The sequence below is a fragment of the Microtus ochrogaster genome, linkage group LG2, assembly GCF_000317375.1.
Source record: "Microtus ochrogaster isolate Prairie Vole_2 linkage group LG2, MicOch1.0, whole genome shotgun sequence".
In the NCBI taxonomy this organism is placed as follows: Eukaryota; Metazoa; Chordata; class Mammalia; order Rodentia; family Cricetidae; genus Microtus; species Microtus ochrogaster.
Genome location: NC_022028.1, coordinates 8,752,795 through 8,769,427, shown reverse-complemented (window position 1 = coordinate 8,769,427; position 16,633 = coordinate 8,752,795). Strand labels below are relative to the sequence as shown.

Here is a 16,633-nt window from a genome sequence, read left to right as displayed (position 1 = left end):
TGCAGCTCAGTGACTAGGCTAGACTAGATGGTTCACCCAGGGCTCTGCCTGTCTCTGTGCACCCCTGCCCACACAGGGGCATCCTAAGGGCATACCACCACACGTGGCTTATGTAGCTTTTGGTACTTGAATTTAGTCCCCACGCTTGCCGAGCAAGGATTTCACCGCAGTGCCTCTTCAGCCCCTCAGCCCCAGCTTCTGCCTTCTGCTTCAGCTCTGCCTTGGGGCAGGTACTATGCTAACTTTTAAAAGCTTGTCTTTGGCTGGGCATAGTATTTTATGTGCCCAAACTCAGTGCTTGGGAGGCAGAGGTCTCTGTGAGAGGCCAGCTTGGCCACACAGGGAGTTCCAGGCCAGCCAAACAGCTACATATGGAGACCATGTGTCAGGTAAAAAGAAGTCCATCACTGTCTGACCACCGTGGCTTCTCCGAATCCTTCCTTACAGCCTGGGCATTCACTGGCCATCCCAATGAGCTCAAAAACCTCTCAGATTTCCTCGAGGCTCACACCCTTGCTGCCCAGCTCAGACACCTTATCTCAGTGATGAAGCGAAGCCAGTCCTGTCCTGTGGCCCGTTCTTTCCTTTTCCATCCCACACTCCTCTCTCCACCCCCACCTGGAAGCATGTTCCACAGGGGAGAAGCTGTTACATCTGGGGTTTGTCACTGTCAGTTGACCAGGCAGCAAGCCATAGTGGCCTCACTTCAAACAAGTCACTGTTAATAAAATGAATGACACGGGCGCATACCCTGCTGTTCTGATTTTAACATGACACTCTGGGCCTTGATAGCCAGGAGACCCTTCCTGGTACCCAGGCAATCCTGGCCCACAGTCCCCATCTGAACCACTCTGGTGGTTGGATGATCTAGAGTTAGGAACCAGATGCTTTTCCATTAGGATGGGTGGTCAGATTAGTGATGGGGTACGCATGAGGAAGGCCATTCTCACATTGCATCTGGGGGTGTGTGTATCATAGATTTGCAGGGGCCCAAAGAATCCAGAGAAGGGATTTGGGTGTGCTGGTGCTGGAGTTAGTGACTGTGGGCCACCACGTGGGTGCTGGGAACTGAACTTGGGCCTCTGCAAGAGCAGTGAGCATTCTTTTATTTTGAGACAAGGTTTCTCTGTGCAACAGCCCTAGGTTCCTGGAACTTGCTCTGTAGACTAGGCTGGCCTCAAAGTCAGAGCTCAACCTGTCTCTGCCTCCTGAGTGCTGGGATTAAAGGTGTGAGCTGCCACCGTCCAGCTGCAATGAGTACTCTCGGTGGCTGAGCAGGTCACTTTTTTTGTTTGTTTTTCAAGATAGGTTTCTCTAGTAGTCCTGGCAGTCCTGGAACTCAAACTCTGAGATCTGCTTGTCTCTGACTCTTGAGGCATTTGCCACCACTGTGTGACCAGGCCACTCTTTTTTAAACATCAGAATCTTACAGGACTACCAATCTTCTGTGAAATATTTTTTAAAAATTTTTATTATTTTGTGTGTTTGAGTGTTTTGCCTGCATGTATGTCTGTGTACTACATGCATGCCTGGTGCCTGAGCCTCCATGTAGATTCTGGGAATTGAACCCAGGTCCTTTCAAGTGCTTTTTTCTGTTTGTTATTTGTTTTTTGAGACAGGGTTTCTCTGTGTAGCACTGGCCATCCTGGAACTTAACTCTGGTTGGCCTGGAACTCACATAGATCCGCCTGCTTCTGCCTCCCAAATGCTGGGATTAAAGGTCTGTGGTCCGCCTTGCTGGAACAAGTGCTCTCAACCACTGAGCCAACCCTCCAGCCTGGTAAAACACTTTTAATAGGCACTCTTAGCTACAAGAGCCTAGATCTTCATATTGCTGGGGTTCGCACTGGTTTCCTTGGGTCTCCTGGTGTGAAGTGGCCCAGGTGCCCTTCTTCGGCTCAGGTACCTGGCCTCCAGCTGTGCCCCTGTGCCTCAGCCTCAGGAAGGCCATGTGGCTCCCTGCCGGCTCCAGATGCTTGTCTCATTCCTTTGGGTCCTGGGTGGGCCTGGTCAGAGCTGGTTGAGTGCGTAATCCCGGGCTGTCCCGAGGGCAGCCTCCAGGTCAGCAGTGTGTCCAGTCCCCTGGGCGATCATGCGAGAGCCCCAAGCCTTGCCTCCCATGTGGCTGCACACGGCCAGTGCCCAGGCTTCTGCTGTGAAGGTGGGCGTGGCACCCTGGGGAGAGAATCAGGAGGGGAAGCCATGTGGAACAGTCCCCCCTGTCACTATCCGTTCAGCAGACCCTAGGGACTGTAGTCAGTCGCCAGCAATGAGCACCCTCCCCCAGGCTGAGCACGGGGCCGGGGCGCCTGGTGAGGCAGTAAGGAAAGGACTGGACTGGGAATGTGTGCGGAAGTGATGAGCGCCCGGGACTTACTTGCAAGGAACTGAGGCCTAAGAGGCAGGTGACTAAGAAACCTCACAATGCCTTCTGGGAAGGGGGAGGGGGTGGCTTAGGAGAGATCACTCTATTCCTGTCATAGGTTATATTCCCCTACCCTAGATCTCCTGCTTGGAAGGAATAAGAGTTGGAACCAGAGTGAGTTAGGGGCCATTTAGGGTGGGCCCTTGGGACCCCCTCACCTGGGCCACCTGGCAGGCACACAGGACACCGCCAGTGGGCTGGGGGCTGAGCAGCAGCACAGACATGCTGGGGGCCTTCTCACACAGCTGCCGTACCACCTTTACCAGCACCTGCGTGAGGAGACAGAGCGATCTACCCTTCCCCAGATGCCCCGGCAGGACTCGGTCTTCCACAGGCCCCAGGCAGTCATCCTCCTGCCCTTACCCCACCCCCCCAGGCCCTCCCAGGGTACTCACCGAGAGGGACTCAACAGAGACAGTGTCCACAATCAGAGGCCCCTCTGAGTGCCGTTTCAACAGCTCCTGGGATTTCTCTGCAGCCTGTGGGGCAGGAAGAGCAGCAAAGGGGTCGGGCACGGTTATTCTGCTTCTGAACCGAGACCTGTCTAGCAGCCCCTTCCTTCCCATGCTTTCTGTTAACAGCGGTGGCAGGGCCCTGCCTGGCTTGACCTGTTTTCCTGGGTTCCATCTGTGACCTTCTGCAATGACCTCACCAGTTCTATTTTGTTATAGGGCCTTTAAAAGTTGCTGAAGGAGAGAGGAGGAAGGCCAGATGGCACAGATGGACTGGGAGGGGACTAGGAACCGACAGGCATGGAGCAATTAGGCTAACTGGCATTCGAGTCGGGAGGCTGCCTATGGGAAGGGCTGGGGGAGAGCTACGGTCGTGCAGAGGTGGGGATGGTTTGGTGATACGGTGCCCAGTAGCAGATCAAGTAGGAAGCTGCCCCTGACTCCTATCCCAGTTCTGGCAGCTTCTTGGACTGGTGCGGTGATGTCGCAGTAAAAGGCACGGCTGCCCCTTCTCTCACCTGGCCCTTCTCCAGTTTCCGGATGGCAGTGTTGGCACGGCGCTGTAGTGTCTTCAGTATGGTCTGTAGCTCCTGCCGCTGCCACTGAGGCATCACAGCCGAGTCTATGACCTACGGCCAGAGCTGTGTGTCACCCTTGCCAGAGCTTTAGAGAGAGGACTGACAGAGCCTGGGCAGACGCCATACCCACCCTGAAGACAAACGTGGGCCAGCTGGAAGGCTGGAGAGGGACGGGAAGGATCCGGGAAAGTATGGGGAAGGAACAGGGCCGGTGGAAGGTAGGGAGTCCAGTGGTGAGGGTGGTCTGACCTCAGTGAGACGTCCTATGTCCTTAGATAGCCGATGAGCCTCTGGCAGGTCCCCGCTGCCCCGACTTAGCCGCTCCCTGGCTGCTTCCACTTCCTGAGACAGGCTCTGGCCCACCTCTCGTGCCTATGGGAGGGCGTAAGAAAGTGAAGGCTCCCAGACTTACCCTACCCACTCCCAGGACAGGGTCTCGTATCTCACTGCAATCAGGGCCATGTTAGAAATGTTGACCAGCGGGGACACCGGCCCTACGTGAGCAGTGGCTAGCATTGCTACAGCACAGCAGTGTGTGTATAGGGAGGGATGCTGGCTACAGCACTGGGCATGCCCGAGCCTGAGTGTCAGCTGTGTGTGTGTGTTCCTCACTCCCCACAGCCACAGGTCTCCAGGACTTCAAGAACTCTAACCTGTTGGGCCTGTTCCCCAGTGATGGCCAGTAGGCGAGTGATACCCTTGACCAGCTGCCGATCCCCAATGATCACCAGGTCCCCCACAGCCCCAGTACGTAGCAGGTGCCTATAAAGAAGGTGGAGAAAGGGGTGATGATGGAGAGAAAGAATGGAGAAGTCCGAGCCCAAAGCAAGGCAGGTGGTGACGACCTAGGGTCCCGGGACAGGGTGGGAACAGTGACTCACGTCCCGCAGCAGAGCTCCACCGAAGTCTGCAGTGCATGCTGGGAGGCTGGTGCCAGTGCATGGGCCACGGGAACGCCCACTGAAACCACCCGCACAGGGTCTGGGTACACCTGAGGTGAAGGCAGGACAAGGGCTCTTAGCTGCCTGCAAAGGGCAGGGAAGCCCTCTGGGGTCACCCTCTACCACTCACCTCATCTAGTGAGCGAAGGCCGGGGATATGGGCGGTGTGTGCCAGGGGTACCTCCTCCATATACACAGTCTTATCCTGCCCCACAGCCTCCTGAACGTAGCTCTCTACTGTCCGGAGCTGCTCTGTGGTCAGTGGGGCCTGGGGGTGGCGCAAGGGAACAAAACAACAGGTGTGGGTTGGGTAACTGCTTCTGCCCGTGAAAGGGGAAGAGGTGTTCCCACTGAGAACAAGGATGGTGAGGAGTGGCCAGAGGTGACGGGTCGTGTCAGGAGTAGAGGGGACTGGCTGAGGTGAGGTTCCACAGGACAGATGGTGGTGCTGACCCAGTTTGTCTTGCAGCATGCCATTTCCCATAATGCCTCTCTGTGCCCAGCTTACCTGGGTAGCCACATCAAAGCGGAGCCGCTCAGGGTTGAGATGGGAGCCCCGCTGCTCGGTGGAGGGCCCGAGGGTCTGCCGAAGTGCCCAGCTCAGCAGGTGGGTGGCTGTGTGCTTCACCATGCATCCCATTCGCCAAGCCTGGAACACTTTTGTCACCCAGGGTCCTGGGTGAGGGTGGGAGTGGGGAGGGAGGGGGAGCGGCTGGGGTGGGGTGGGGCTCTTACCTTATCCACAAACAGCTGCACTTGGTCCCCCACCTGCAAGCACTCGGGGGCCATGGCCTCGTGCAGGATGAAGCCCCCACAGGCCTGCGCTCGGGCCACAGGGAACAGTACATCCTGGGGAGAACAAGACCAAGGTGTCACAGTGACTGCCTGCAGTCATCCCTCCACTTGGATGCCCCCAGCCTCGCTTTTGCCTCCCACAGAAATCAGGCCCAAGTACTGGATGCTCACCTGCTGCCCTGTACGAACAAGGTAGCCACGGTCTGAAGCCTGACCCCCTTGTTCGGCGTAGAAGTTGGTTCTGTCCAACAGGAGGCCACAGCGCTGGCCTGCCCCCACAGAGGTCACCTTCGTTCCATCCTCTGAATACAGCTGTAGCACTTGGGCCTCACAGAGGCCAAATTCTGCCCGAGGCATAGGGATTATCAGTGTTAGGGCCTGGGATGTGACAGGTTTGGAATCTGAGGGAAAGGCGTTGACTTTGGAGGGTGAACTAGGGAAGGCGTTTCCAAATGAAAGAGACAGTGACCCCTGCTGGTCACTCTGGGGAGTGCAGGAGGCTGGTGGCTACCACGCCTTTCCTTTCTAGTCAAGGTCAGGTAAGCTTGTGACTACCTGCCAGGGTCAAGGCTCTCACCATAATCCCCGTTTGGTCGCAGAGAGTAGTTATACTTAGGGCTGTCATCAGTTGGGGGTACCCCATGACGGCGCAGCTCCTCCAGTGCGTGGACATCAAGACACAGTCCTTCCTCCTGAACTGGCTCTGCCTGCTGGGCCCGGTGCTGCAGGACAAGTGTGTGTGTGTGTGTGTGTGTGTATGTGTGTGTGTGTGTGTGTGTGTGTGTGTGTGTGCGCGCGCGCGCGCGCGCGCTCGCGCACGGGGTGGAGGGAAGGGGGAGAAGCCTACATTTGGGCACTTTGGGAGCAGGCCTCCTAGTCTACAACCACCCCTGGGGAGCCCCTCTAGGACACTGTGTTGGCCTCCTCTCTTCTGCTCTTGTTTGGTCCCTGGGGCTGATGTTCCTCTCTATGGACTAAGTGGGGCTGAGGCTCTGTCCCCTCTCCCGTTGAGATGATAGGACAGACCCCACCTCAGCTTCCAATTCAATGCCTAACTGTAAATCTTGCCTCAGTTCAGGGCTGAGAGAGGGACGGCGGGTCACCACAGGGCCCAGCAGTCTGTACCTGAGCCTCCTTCTGGGCTAGTTCCTCCAGTCCGGCTGCGTCCAGCTGCACCCCTTTCTCCTCCAGCATTAGCTCCACCAGATCCAGGGGAATTCCCAGGTTCCCAGCCAGTGACAATGACCAGGCTACCTCAGCTGAGGAAAGAGAAGCAGAATGTTGAGGATGGGGGAGGAAGTGAGCACGCGGGCTCAGGCTTTCTCCACCACACACAGTCCGCCAGTGCCCCTGACCCCCATACTAGGTCCTCTCAGGTGAGGAGCCACCTTCAAGCTTAAGGCTCCACGGTCAGACAAAGGGAGTCTAACAGTTTAAGTGTGAAGCTGACATGGGAGACAAGGGATGGGAGGCGGACCTGGATGGACAGTTAGGAGAGGGATTGGAAGGGCAGGGCTTCTGTCGTGGGCAGGCCAAGCACCTGCGAGAAACTTCTAGGCCCCTGGTGGATTGAAAGCTGCTGCCTTTGCGTCTCTGCTTTAGCAAGGCTCCCAGCTCACCAGGGAACAAATCAGAAGGCCCCAAGCGCTTCACGGTGCGATCAATGATCCGCCGGCCTCGCTGCAGAGAGGTTAGGAAGGCTGCCTCATCCTCGGACACCAGGCTGGCTATCTGAACCAAGGCAGGGCAGAGTGGAGCTGTGTTTCCTTGGAAACAGGCAGCCCCTGCCTCCCCAAGCGAGTCAGTACCTGGACTGAGTTCTTCTGGAGTTCTGGGTAAGCAATTCCCTAGGGTGGAGGAGAATGTGGAGGTGAACAGCCCACCCTTCCTCCCTACCCCGGCATCAAGGGACACCTGCCCCGGAGGCTAAGATGCTCTGAGAACTGGAGAACTCAAACAGGGAAGTGGTTTCCCAGGGGGGCAGGCATACAAGTGGAAGGGAACCCCACAGTCAAAGGATTCTTCCAAGGTCACTGCTTTTCATGAGCAAGAGCAGCCTTCTCAGCCTCCTTGATGCGGTGCAGGACTGGACAGTGAGGGTGGAGCATGTCAGGGCTCAGTGGTAGGCTCCCAAGGGCCCAGGAGGCATACAGAAAGGAGGAAACTCTGTACTTACCAATGTCTCCACCACCACTGGCACCAGGCTGCTTAGAAAGCCAGGCGGGGCCCGCAAGACCTCTGTGGAGAAGCGTACAGCTCGGCGGAGAATCCGGCGAAGGACTAGCCTAAGGGGGTTTACAGCCCAAGTATGAACTCCTAGGATCATCAGCAAAACGGGGAGTGGGTGCTTGCCCTATGCCTTCTGAGTGCTCGACCTCTCTTCCCCTTCCCCTTCCCCTCCCTCCTAAACCTACCACCCCAGCAGCACCTGCCCTTCCAGACTCACGGAGCACCTGACATCCCTGGGGAGACACCATCAGCAATGCAGACACTGAGTGTGCGGATGTGATCGGCCACGACTCGGTAGGCTGTGTCTATGCGTCCCTCATCAGCTGCCCCTACCCGGCCAGAGTAAGGGGGCACCCCACAGCCCTGAAAAGCAGGAAAACAGGCACAGCTGTTGCCCCTGCATGCACAGACAGGTACCTGTCTCTGCCCTAAAACTGACCACATCAGAACAGAATCCAAGGATGGAGTCACATGAGAATTCAGAGTGCCTATGAGAAAACCCAGGGGGCTAGAGAGATGGCTCAGCGGTTAAGAGCATTGTTTGCTCTTTCAAAGGTCCTGAGTTCAATTCCCAGCAACCACATGGTGGCTCACAACCATCTGTAGTGAGGTCTGGCGTCCTCTTCTGGCCTGCAGGCATACATACAGACAGAAAACCCAGGGAAAACAAGAGTCTTGTGACCTCAGTCTCTTAGCAACACAGATCTGTTCTTGGTGTGTTCTCGTGCTCCTCCAGGTGTGGCAGGCAGGAGCGAGTTCACTTCAGCTGTTGCTATTTGTCTACCTCTGGAAGAACATGTTTTTGCCGTGTGTGTCTTGCCCTTGTGACTGTATACGTTATACAGTGTGACTCTCCTTAACCCTCCAAGTATAAATTGTCTGACGTTCTGAATAAAGTTGGCTTTAGTCGGCCAGGTTCACGCCACCAAAGAGAGTGGTAACAACACCCCTAATGGCATTCCCAACACTCAGGAGGCAGAGGCAGGAGGATCTCTGTCGAGTTTGAGGCCAGCCTGGTCTACAGAGCTACTTCCAGGACAGCCTGGACTATACAGAGAAAAACCCTATTTCAAAAAACCAAAACCTCTAAAACCAAACAAACATAACAGCCTTCTGGAAAAGCCATGGTGGGCTAGGACTTGCTGGCCTGTGTGGGGTACATGCAGAGCTAAAAGGCCCACAGTGGCCATGGCCTGCTGAATTTCCACTGTGAGAGAAGAGGCATTCCTGGAGAACATGCCATCTGTGCTGGCTAGAATTATGTCACCCTGACACAAGCTAGAGTCGTTTTTTGGAAAAAGGAACCACAACTGAGAAAACGCCCCATCATAGTGGTGAGGCTGTGGTGCATTTTCTTGGTTGATGACCAATGTGGGGGGTTCAGCTGACTGTGGGCAGAGCCACTCCTGGGCTGGTGGTCCTGGGTCCTCTAAGAAAGCAGGCTGAACAAGCCACAGTGAGTGGCAATATGCAGTGAGCCTCCGCAGCCTTTGCTTTGTTCCTGCCCTGGCTTAACTGATGTGACTGATTGGAAGAAGAATCACAATAAACCCTTCCCCCTCCAAGCTGCTTGCGATCAGAGTTTATCACAGCAATAGAAACCCCAAGACACCATCCAGCCTCTTTAGAGGGCACTATCACCCTTGTTTGCTTTACTATTTATTTATACACTGAGACGGGGTCTTACTATGTGTCCCTGCCTGGCCTCGAATTTGCTATGCAGATCAAAGTGGTCTCAAACTCTCAGGGATCCGCCTGCACATGCCTGGCCTCAATACTCGTTTTAAAGAAGAGAAAAAAGGGTTTGCGGATGTAGTTCAGTGGGTAAAATGCTTACCTAACATGCATGTAGCCCTGGCTCAACCCTCTAGCACCACATAAAACTGGGCATCGTGGCAGATTTCAGTAATCCCAGAACTTGGGAGAGGCAGGAGGATCTCATATTCAAAGCCATCCTTGGTTACCTGGCAAGTTCAAAGCCAGCTTAGGATACATGAGACTGTCTCTTTAAAAAGAGAGAATAACCCAGTGGTGGAGATAGTGGTGTGCGCCTTTAGTCTCAGTACTCCCGAGGTAGAGGCAGGTGGATCTCTGAGTTCAAGGTCAGCCTGGTCTATAAAGCTGAGTTCCAGGACACCCAGGGCTACAAGAGAAACCTTGTCTTGAAATAATGAAAAAAAAAAAAACTGAGATCGAGGCTAGCCTGGTCTATAAGAGCTAGTTCCAGGACAGGCTCCAAAGCTACAGAGAAACCCTGTCTCGAAAAACCAAAAAAGAATGAAAAAAAAAATCAACAAATAAAATTTAAAAAATAAAAGTAGCTGGGCGGTGGTGGCCTACAGAGCAAGTTCCAAGACAGGTTCCAAAGCTACACAGACAAATCCTATCTTGAAAAACCAACCAATCAAACCTAATCAATCAAACAAACAAACAGATAAAGCTATGCGAGACCTCTAGTTCCTTAGGAGCAGACGTGAAATCTGGACCAGGCTGGTGGGACTCCATGCTTGCTTCTCTGATCATCCTAGAGGTAGGTCAGGGGCCAGGGAGAGGAGTTGGGGAAGCTGACATACACGTACTTAAATGTGCCCTGTGGGCCACTTGATCTGCATAGCTCCAAACATATTCTAGTACAGGCTTGTGTTAGAGGTCCTGCCACCCACTATGCTGCTTAAGCCACTCCCCCAACTCCACCCACTGATGGGTCTTCTCCTTTGACCTCTGTGTCATCAATCTGCCACCACCCAAGCTGCACCCCTCCCCTGGCTTTGGCCTGAATTGATAGAGAAGCGGCTTTCTGGCTTTCACTGTCTTCTGGTCCCAGCTCATCGTCCACACAGCACCAGCACTGCCCTTGTGGGAATGTGTGGCAGATCCCGCATCCCCTCCACCTGGGCTTTTCTGTGCATGAGCAGAATAAAAGCTCTCTTTGGACTTCAGGACCCACAAGATGGGACCCTTGCTACCGTCTTTGCAGGAAACTATTTGTAAAAATGTCCTTTCTCTGAGCACAGGCCACCGCCATAGGACTCTAAAGCCGCTTCCTATCGGCAGATAGCATCATTTCCCCAACTCTGGTGTGGAGGTGCGTACCTGTCATTCCAGCACTTAAGGAGGTAAAAGCAACGGGTCAGGAGTTCAAGGTCATCTCTTGCTACACAGAGGTCCCAGCTCAAAAAGATAAAGAACACAAGGAAGGACCCTTCTACAGTCTGCCCTCCTTCTTGGAACCCTGCTGGGCTGAGAATGAGCCTGCGCTGAGCCAGCCTCTAGAAGATAGCAGACACGTGGCTTAGCCGCCCCTACTGTCCCAAACTAACAGCCAACCAGTCTTAGAAGTAGAGATGCCTTGTGGCCAACCACAGATGTCTGGATGAGCTCATGCAAGACCAAAAGGATGACCCAGAAAAGGTGGCCTGGCCTGTGCCAATGCCCACAGACTCCTGGATGGGGTCGCATTGCCGCCTTATAGCACCGGTATATCCACAGCAAAAGCTCTCTGGCCCCACCCACATTGCACAGGATTCTACGGCAGCTACCTGACTGTCCTTCTTGTCTTCCTGAAAGGCAGAAACTATTAAGAGGGCCTGGAGAGGGGAAGAAGGCCCCTAGCCAGGGATCTAGTTTGTATTTCCTGTCGGTTGGGAGTGCAACTGATAAAAGTGAAGCCACCCAGAGATAGTGCTTGGCTTCCTAAAACTTTTCAAACAAGGCTGTTAAAAGCCACATGCTAGGGGCTGAAGAGGGGACTCAACAGTCAGGAGCACTTGCTACTTTTCCTGATGACCTGAGTTCCTTGTGATCTGATGCCCAGCCTTCTTCTGGCTTCTGTAGGTACCTTCACACACACAACATACACACACACACTTAAAACAAAAACCACAACAAACTATGTTAATTTGGAGCTAGGATATATAAATATTTGTGGCAGTAAATTTTACTTTATTAGCACACTTATCTCATCCTTAAATGTACACAAGGTGCTTCAGAAAACCACCTTACAATTTCATCTGCAGAAGGAATTCTTGGAGAAAAATAAATAAACCAGTTTATATTTTAAATTTGATTAATCTTTAAACCTTGTTGCAAATGACATCCTTTCAGAAATATAACTTAGAAACCCACAGAGCCACAAATACAGCCACTGTGAAGGCATTGAAACGCAGCTCTCTTAAGAAGCTTGCATGCATGTTTTGAGTGTATTTCTCCTCTGTACCTCCACCTAAATACTCAAACTCACTCTGCTTCACTCTGACCTCCTGTGATGCAGTCAAGGATCCTGCTTTATCTGGGTGGAGGTCCTAAGGGGGCGGTGCTGGATTGCATCTCCTCGCCTTTGCCTTGGCTGACAATGCCATATGTCAAGCATTTCCTGCCATGGTACCCACTGCCATCTGTCTGGAATAAGCTTTCTGTACTGACTCTTTCAGGGTCTAGATCTAAGATCATCTCCCAGGCAAGTCGTGACCACACAAGTGGTCTAAGGTCCTCTGTAACACCTCCACCAGCGGCTATCTGCAACGCTTGTTGCCTGCCTAGGGTCTGTGAGCTACGATCTTGTTCTTTCACGCACTGATTTATTGTCTGCCACTCACTCATGCTTGAAGGTGATCTCCATTTCTACTTTGATCCTCTGTACCAAGCATAAAGATTTGGATTAGTGGGCTAGTCAAGCCATGCCCTTCTGCACAGCTTCTTTATTTCAGCCACCTTAAAGAAAAAGGCAAGCCCCTGCCAAAAACCAACGATACACCGTGTCAAAGAAGGCAGAGATGGTTCCTAAAGATGACAGCCAAGGTTGCCATCTGGACCACAGCCCCCCTACACACACACACACACACACACACACGCACACGCACACACAGAGCGACGGGGCGGAGGCAGAGGTGCGCTCACCTGGTGGATGGCACTGAGCAATGGCGAGAAGAGGTCTGTGTCATAGGTGGAACGCTTGCCCTGCAGCACAGCCACTAGCCTTTCCAGGCCCATTCCCGTGTCCACATGCCGCTGGGGCAGCGGGTGCAGGCTTCCATCTGCCTCTCTGGCCAGGGAAAAGGTGCAAGGTGAGGCCAGCTGGGTCTGACAGGTATGAGGCAGATGCTCAGGTCCAGCAGAAACCTGAGGACCCAGGGGCTGAGGGTAGCAGGAACCTGCAGGACAATGTCCTAGTTCCCTCCCGACACAAATGAAGATGATGACGGCTTGGAGTCCCATCCTTTCTCAAAAGGGTTAACTCCATCCTTACTCTTGCTTGGGCCCTTGTCTGGACCCAGGCTGCCTACTAAGCCAGATTCACTGTCTTAGAGAGGCATGTCAAAACATGTTAGACGAAAATCTCAGTGATCACTAAATCCAACTCCACTATACAAGGGGCCAGAGAGCAGCAACCACCAGTTGAAACTGTCATGGACAAGGACTAGAATTAGGTCAGTTTCTATTTTAAAAAGAGCACGTGAGCTCAGCGAGGAACTAATGGTAGCTTCTGCAACCATTACCTGTTGTGCTGCATGAAGACCAGATTCCAAAGCTCCACCAGCTGAGGGGCTCCCACTCCCCCAGCCAGGTCATAGTGGATCTCAGTACAGGGCCCACAGGGCCCAGTGTCTCCCATCTCCCAGAAGTTCTCCTGGAGTCCAAAGGAAAGCACGTGACTGGCAGGCACTCTGGGGAGAAAGCCAGAGAAGTGCTGAAGTGCTGGGAGATGGACATGCTTACAAGTCAGCACCTCCTCTGCTATGACAGCTCTTAGCCAAGTTCAGCTCCGGAAGAGGGGGTCCCAGGGCTGAACCACAGCATGCCCACACATGCTCAACTCAGGAATTTGTACTGATAGTCTGCTTTCCAGTCTTCCCATTGCCTGGGGCGGACAGACGAAGGTGTTAACTTACCCCAAGCTGAGCCAGATGTCTCTGGTCTCCAGATCTGGCTCCAGCCCTGTCTTGGAGTCACCACCGAAGTAGGAGACCCATAACCTGTCCTCAGGGATCCCATAGACCCGAGTCAGCAGTTCCCAGGCCATGCTACACGCCTCTTCCTGCAGGGGAAACCAGGGTGGAGTCTCCGTGAGACTATCTGAGTTCAGGGACCAAAGACAAAACCATTCTCACTACCCACCCTATTTTCAGACTGAGACGTGGCCATTTCAGCCTTGAGTTCTTTCTGCCCAGAGAGTGTCTCCGCTCTTACAAAGTCCACCCACCTGACCTGGGGACTTTATATCCAGTGACCATCCCAGCACTGCTGTCTGGCCATCTGTTCATGTAACTGTCACGCAGCCGTCAGGCAGGAGCCACAGTCCCTTTCTTCAACCAGGGAAGTGAGCTACACTCCTTCCTGTTGTGTGGGCACGTGTGTGTGCGTCTATGTGCACGTGTGTGTGCACGTGTGTGTGTCTGTGTGCACGTGTGTGCGCACGTGTGTGTACACGTGTGTGTGCACGTGCGTCAGGTGTGGGTATGTACACGTGAAACTGCAAGGACAGCTATGGTGACTGTACTCAGGTCCCTTCCCCTTTTTGCTTCAAACAGGGTCTTTCACATTACTTTAGAGTGCAGGCCAGACTAGCTTGCCTGTGGAGTCCCAAGGATCCTTTTGTCTCCACCTCCCATTTGGAGGCTCCAGAATTATAGGCGCACACTACTGGCCTTCACTTTTTTTTTTTTTTTTTGATTTTTGAGACAGGGTTTCTCTATAGCTTTTTGGTTTCCTGTCCTGGAACTAGCTCTTGTAGACCGGGCTGGCCTCGAACTCACAGAGATCCGCCTGCCTCTGCCTCCCGAGTGCTGGGATTAAAGGCGTGCACCACCACCGCCCAGCTTTGGCCTTCACTTTTTATGTGCGTTCTGGGGGATCTACAAGCACAGCACAGCTCCCTGGAAACTCACCTTGAAATAGTCCCCCCCAAAAGCCCAGTTGCCAAGCATCTCAAAGAAGGTATGATGAGAGAGATCTCGGCCCACATCCTCCAGGTCATTGTGGCGTCCTCCGGCCCTCACACATTTCTGACTGTTAGCCACACGCCGGAAACCTGCCATCTCACTTCGTGGATCCACTGTGCCCAGGAAGATGGGCTTGAACTAGAAGCACATAAAAGTAGGGGAGGGGACTCCTCAGCAGAAGGTTAAGGGGGAGTGATGAAGATGGCTATTTGTGACCCCAAGGGGGCAAAGTGGTCTTTGCCCCGGGCATCCCAGGAGCTCAGACAGGCATCTCTGGTGTGTGTAAAGCAGAGAAGGGATACATACAACCAAACCAAAGACCTCAGCCTAGTAAAGGTGGCAAAATTTACAGATAAGAAGTGGTTGGCCAGAGTCAAAGAACATAGCAAGCGTGCAATAAACACCTGCATAACGGATGAGTTACATTTATTTATTCCACTCGGAGCCTGACTCTTGCGGCTCCGCATCTGCTGTCCAGGGATAATAAATTTAATTTCTCCCCACAAGTCTCCAAATTAATTTCCCAAGCCCTACCTAGGCCCCTAATCATTTCACCCAGTGCCTCATCCACAGACGCTCTGAGTTCTGCCCAATCCTGAAGCTCCTTTCTCAGGCAAACCCCCGAGCTCCGCCCCCGATCGGTGAGGCCCCGCCCCTACCTGGTTCATGCCGGCATTGACGAAAAGCAGGCTGTGGTCGCCGCGCGGTCTCACGGAAGCGGAGGGCACCAGCCGGTGGCCATGGCGATCCCGGAAGAAGCTCAGGAAGGCGTCCCTCACGGCCGCTCCGTGGAGTGGACGGGCCTCGGTGGAGAACTGCTGCCATGGGCACGACCTCCCGATGGCTCGCCGCAGCCTCCCGGCTGCAGCAGCCACCGACGCCGCCATCTTAGCTCCGGGCAGCGGCTTCGCAGGGGCAAAGAGTGACGCGTGAAAGGAAGCCTAGTGTTGCCCACAGCGGCCTCTGGCGGGTGGAAGACTTAGGGACAAGCCTCAATTTCTGGTGGAAGTGATTCAGCAAGGACACCCTCTACCCCACCCCACCCTCCGCGAGCTGTACAACGTACCGCTTTGCACATAGTAGTCCCTTAATTCATCCAGTATTAAACCGATATTCATAAAAGGATCATTATGTGGCTTTATTTTGAACGTTAGACAAGATTACCACAATGCCTCAGCTCCCAAAGTCTATACTCTGGTAGTAACAGTTGTTTTGTTATTGGTTTTGTTGGGTTTCAGTGAACAGGTGTGGATGCAGTTCCGTGTGATTTGTGAAGTTCTAGGCCGGAAAGTGCCAAGGAATCACGGGTATTCAAGATTCAACTGGTCAATAAGTACAGAACTCTGCCTAAGTGCCAAGCACTGCTCTAAGACTTGCCATTTCCTCCTCTGCCCAGGGTTTTGGAGAGAGCTACTTTGTCCTTAGGGACTGAGACGGGCGCTTTGGAGCAGAAGTCTGGTGGAGACAGAAGCCAAACTGTATCTGCTGCATTGTTAATTGCATAAAGACATTTGGTCTTTTAATTTGCTCGGGGATGAGAGAATTCAGGTCGCCAGGTCAGGACAAAGCAGGTGGCTAAAAGCTGCGGGATGGCTTTCCAGAGGCCTCCCAAGGCCCGGAGGTTCTGTGTGTTTGCCGAGGGTGAAGGATACCTGTCGTGTCCCCCCCTCAGTGACAGCAGTAACTGAGACACCCACAGGCCTTGTGGGGGCTCAGGGCTTCTCGGGACCTTGGCCTTTAAGCAGATCTGGAGAGAGAAAGGAATTTTCCAAAGTTAAGACCCAATGGAGGAAACAGAACTGAGGTCTTTGTGGTCAGGAGGACGGCCTTGGCCACCCAGGGGGCTCTTTGGGCCATCAGTCTTTCTGTGATTTGCGTCTTTTGAAGGACAGTTTTCTAGCTGGGAAAGCTTAGTCTATTTTGGACTTGAGTTTCTGTAGTGGTAGTGAATTCTGGCGAGACAGTAGATCTACCCCATGCTCCTCTGTTTTTCTCCCCCCCCCCTTTTTTTGTGTAGGTTAAAGATATTGTTTTGGTTTCCCCCAGTGTTTTTGGAATAGGTGGGGATTTCTGAGATTGGTGACCTTGAAAAAGACTGAGGTTCCTTCCTGGAGACTGGTTTTTCTGGAAGGAGTAGCTCCTCAGGCTGGTTCTGATTTACCCACACTCACTGTAGGAGGGAATCTGTAAAATTTTAGAATTATCTTTTTTTTTTTTTTTGAGCTGGCATAATGGCTTGTACCTTTAATCCCAGCACTGGAGAGGCATAGGCAGG

At 53.3% G+C, this 16,633-nt stretch overlaps 1 protein-coding gene across 1 annotated transcript; it reads right to left on the bottom strand.

Moving 5' to 3' along the window:
- Window positions 1–1,714: 1,714 nt before the first annotated feature.
- Aars2 (alanyl-tRNA synthetase 2, mitochondrial) lies at window positions 1,715–15,460 on the bottom strand. Its single transcript, XM_005359826.2, has 22 exons — window positions 15,018–15,460; window positions 14,305–14,496; window positions 13,309–13,454; window positions 12,916–13,083; window positions 12,317–12,461; window positions 7,638–7,783; window positions 7,368–7,476; window positions 7,000–7,038; window positions 6,811–6,922; window positions 6,317–6,450; window positions 5,769–5,913; window positions 5,363–5,535; window positions 5,132–5,245; window positions 4,905–5,045; window positions 4,527–4,664; window positions 4,337–4,446; window positions 4,109–4,217; window positions 3,705–3,827; window positions 3,396–3,506; window positions 2,821–2,904; window positions 2,584–2,694; window positions 1,715–2,175 (listed from the first exon to the last, which is right to left on the bottom strand). The coding sequence occupies exons 1-22, from the start codon at window positions 15,243–15,245 to the stop codon at window positions 2,011–2,013; spliced, it is 2,943 nt and encodes a 980-aa protein (XP_005359883.1). The 5' UTR covers window positions 15,246–15,460; the 3' UTR covers window positions 1,715–2,010.
- Window positions 15,461–16,633: the final 1,173 nt, after the last annotated feature.